Genomic DNA, 2,500 nt, shown 5'->3' on the forward strand with positions numbered 1-2,500 from the left:
ACTCCAGGGAATTCAGAAATGAGTCTAGGGGAGAGCAGATGCACTTAAACTTAGATCCTCCACCCCCCCCCCCCCAGCAGATGGTACTCCCCTATGCCATCCAGTGCAATACTATGAACTCTGCGTTGGTCTCTATGACCTCACACATCTGGAGCATAGAGGGGGGGGGGGGGGGGGAGGGGGTGCTGTGGAGGACCAATCTAGCCACATAATCAAGTGGATCTTTTTTTTTTTTTTGTATGTCCCCTAGACCAAAATGAGCAAGTACAGTAATACTTAACCAGTTCTGGATCGGAAGGATTTGCCCCCGTAATGACCAGGACATTTTTTGCGATTCAGCACTGCGTTACTTTAACTGACATTTGTGCGGTCGTGCGATGCTGTACCCAAATAAAATTTGATGTCCTTTCCCCCCCCCCCCCCACAAATGGAGCTTTCCTTTGGTGGTATTTGATCACCTGTGCGATTTTTTTTTTTTTTTTTTTTTTTTTTTTTTTTTTTTTTTTTTTTTGGCACTATAAACAAAAATAGAGTGACAATTCTGGAAAAAAAAAACATTTTTCACATTCTGCTATATAACATCGCCCCCCCCCCCCATAAAAAAAAATTAAAAATAAAAATTTTTTAACATTGTAGGCCAATTTTTTTTCTGCTACATATTTTTGGTAAAAGAAAAATCGCAATAAGCGTATTTTGATTGGTTTGCGCAAAAAGTTATTGCGTTTTACAAACTACGGCAAAGGTTTGTCATTTTTATTGTTGTGTTTTTTTACTAGTAATGGCGGCGATCTGCCTTTTTTTTTTTTTTTTTTTTTTTTTTGCAGGACTGCGACATTGCGGCGGACAGATCGGACTCCTAACTGACATTTTTTACACTTTTGGGGGGACCAGTGATATTACTACAGTAATCAGAGCTAAAAATATACAGTTACTGTAATAATGGCACTGGCAGGGAAGGGGTTAACACTGTGGGTGATCAAGGGGTTAAATGTGTACCTAGGGGAGTGATTCTTACTGTATGGGGGCGGGGCTTGTGAAATGACAATAGAGACCTGTGATCCTATATAGAAGGATCACAGGGGCTCTGTGATCATTCCAGAGAGAACGGTCTGCTGTGTTTACAACAGCTGACCGTCCTCTCTCAGCGGGGAGCGATCGCGGGTGTCCTGCGGCAATCAGAGCCACCTTCCTCATGCACCGGAGTCCTCGCTGAGTGGGGGCGGGAGTGCGCCGCCGGCACGCACTCGCCCCCCTATCTGCAGGCGCGCAACCGACTTATACCTACAGCGGTTCACGCAGGAGAGGCTGCCTGCCGCAGTATTTCTGCGGCGGGCGATCAGCAATCGGTTAAAAAAAAAAAAAAAGTTCTACTTGCCTGCTATGTGTAATGGTTTTGCACAGAGGAGCCCTAATCCTTCTCTTCTTTTTGGCTCCCCTTCCCAAACCTCTTGCTATGGGGGCACTTGAGCACCCGAGCCATGCCCATAAGAATGGACAATTGTTCATTCACACACAGTGTGGCTCGCTACTGCCCCCTGCTCTCTCCTCATTGGCTCACTGACTATGATTGACAGCAGTAGGAGCCAATGAGGGGAGAGAGACCCAGGAGAGCCGCTGCTCTCATGCACATGGCTGGATCAAGATGGTGCTCAGGTAAGTATAAGGGGGGGGGGTGTTTTGGGGAGTAACAAATCTTCTGCCTTTAGAAACCCTTTAAGCCTTGCAGTACAAGTGCAGCCCCACTGCAAGTGATCATTATATGTTTCCCAGAGCTGGGCTTTAACCCTTTGTTCGGACAGACAGTTTGTACATCTAGTTTACAACTGATATCTGCCTGCACAGTACATACAGGGTTAATTATAGTAAACTTTAACCTCCTTTACCATTACTTAGAAGAGGAAGTTAAAGTAAGGCTTTTCAGCAAGCAAAAAGGGAAGCAGCAATTTTTATATAATATGTTTTTAAAGCTATGTGAATGGGAACATGTAACAAATGTAAAATGGGTGTTATCCCAATATGCTTGCAAAATTGAAAATACACTTTAAGGACAGGGTCAAAAACCTACACCCCCCCCCCCCCCCATGTGTTGGAGCACCCATTTCGTGAACAGGCCCCAAGTGGTCGAGGTGATAGGGTGTCTTTAGGAGGAGGAAAGGTCTTTTGAGTCCTGCACGCTCTTAGCGGCCATCTTGCTCCTGTCATAGCTGCACCTTTTTGTAAGAAACCTGCTTGGGGAAAGGGAAAGGCCAGGTGATATAAAATGTTGTTTCGTGTCTTTTGCAGTTCCTCTCCCCAACCCCAAGACCCTACAAGTGGGCCGAGTGCAAGTCATCAGTTCCAGGACCTGCCAATGTCTGCATAGCATTAACCCAAGCAGCACCGAACCCGTAACAACCATTCAATCGGACATGGTCTGTGCGGGGTTCAAGGAGGGCACCATAGATGCCTGCCAGGTACGTGTCAGAGCCCCGAGGATGAACATCCCCGTTATGTATTCTCT

General features: G+C 46.0%; 1 protein-coding gene across 1 annotated transcript in view; it reads left to right on the plus strand.

The window, feature by feature from the left end:
- The window catches only part of LOC309558505 (prostasin-like), a gene marked incomplete at its 5' end in the record, with an annotated part of 32,663 nt that overhangs the window by 23,368 nt on the left and 6,795 nt on the right, over window positions 1-2,500 (plus strand). Inside the window, one exon of the mRNA XM_082261585.1 lies at window positions 2,284-2,453. Coding sequence (XP_082117711.1) covers window positions 2,284-2,453 — 170 coding nt within the window. The remainder of the gene's footprint in view (window positions 1-2,283; window positions 2,454-2,500) is intronic.

Source organism: Pelophylax lessonae (genome assembly GCF_965119305.1).
Source record: "Pelophylax lessonae genome assembly, chromosome: 6".
NCBI classification, from domain to species: Eukaryota; Metazoa; Chordata; class Amphibia; order Anura; family Ranidae; genus Pelophylax; species Pelophylax lessonae.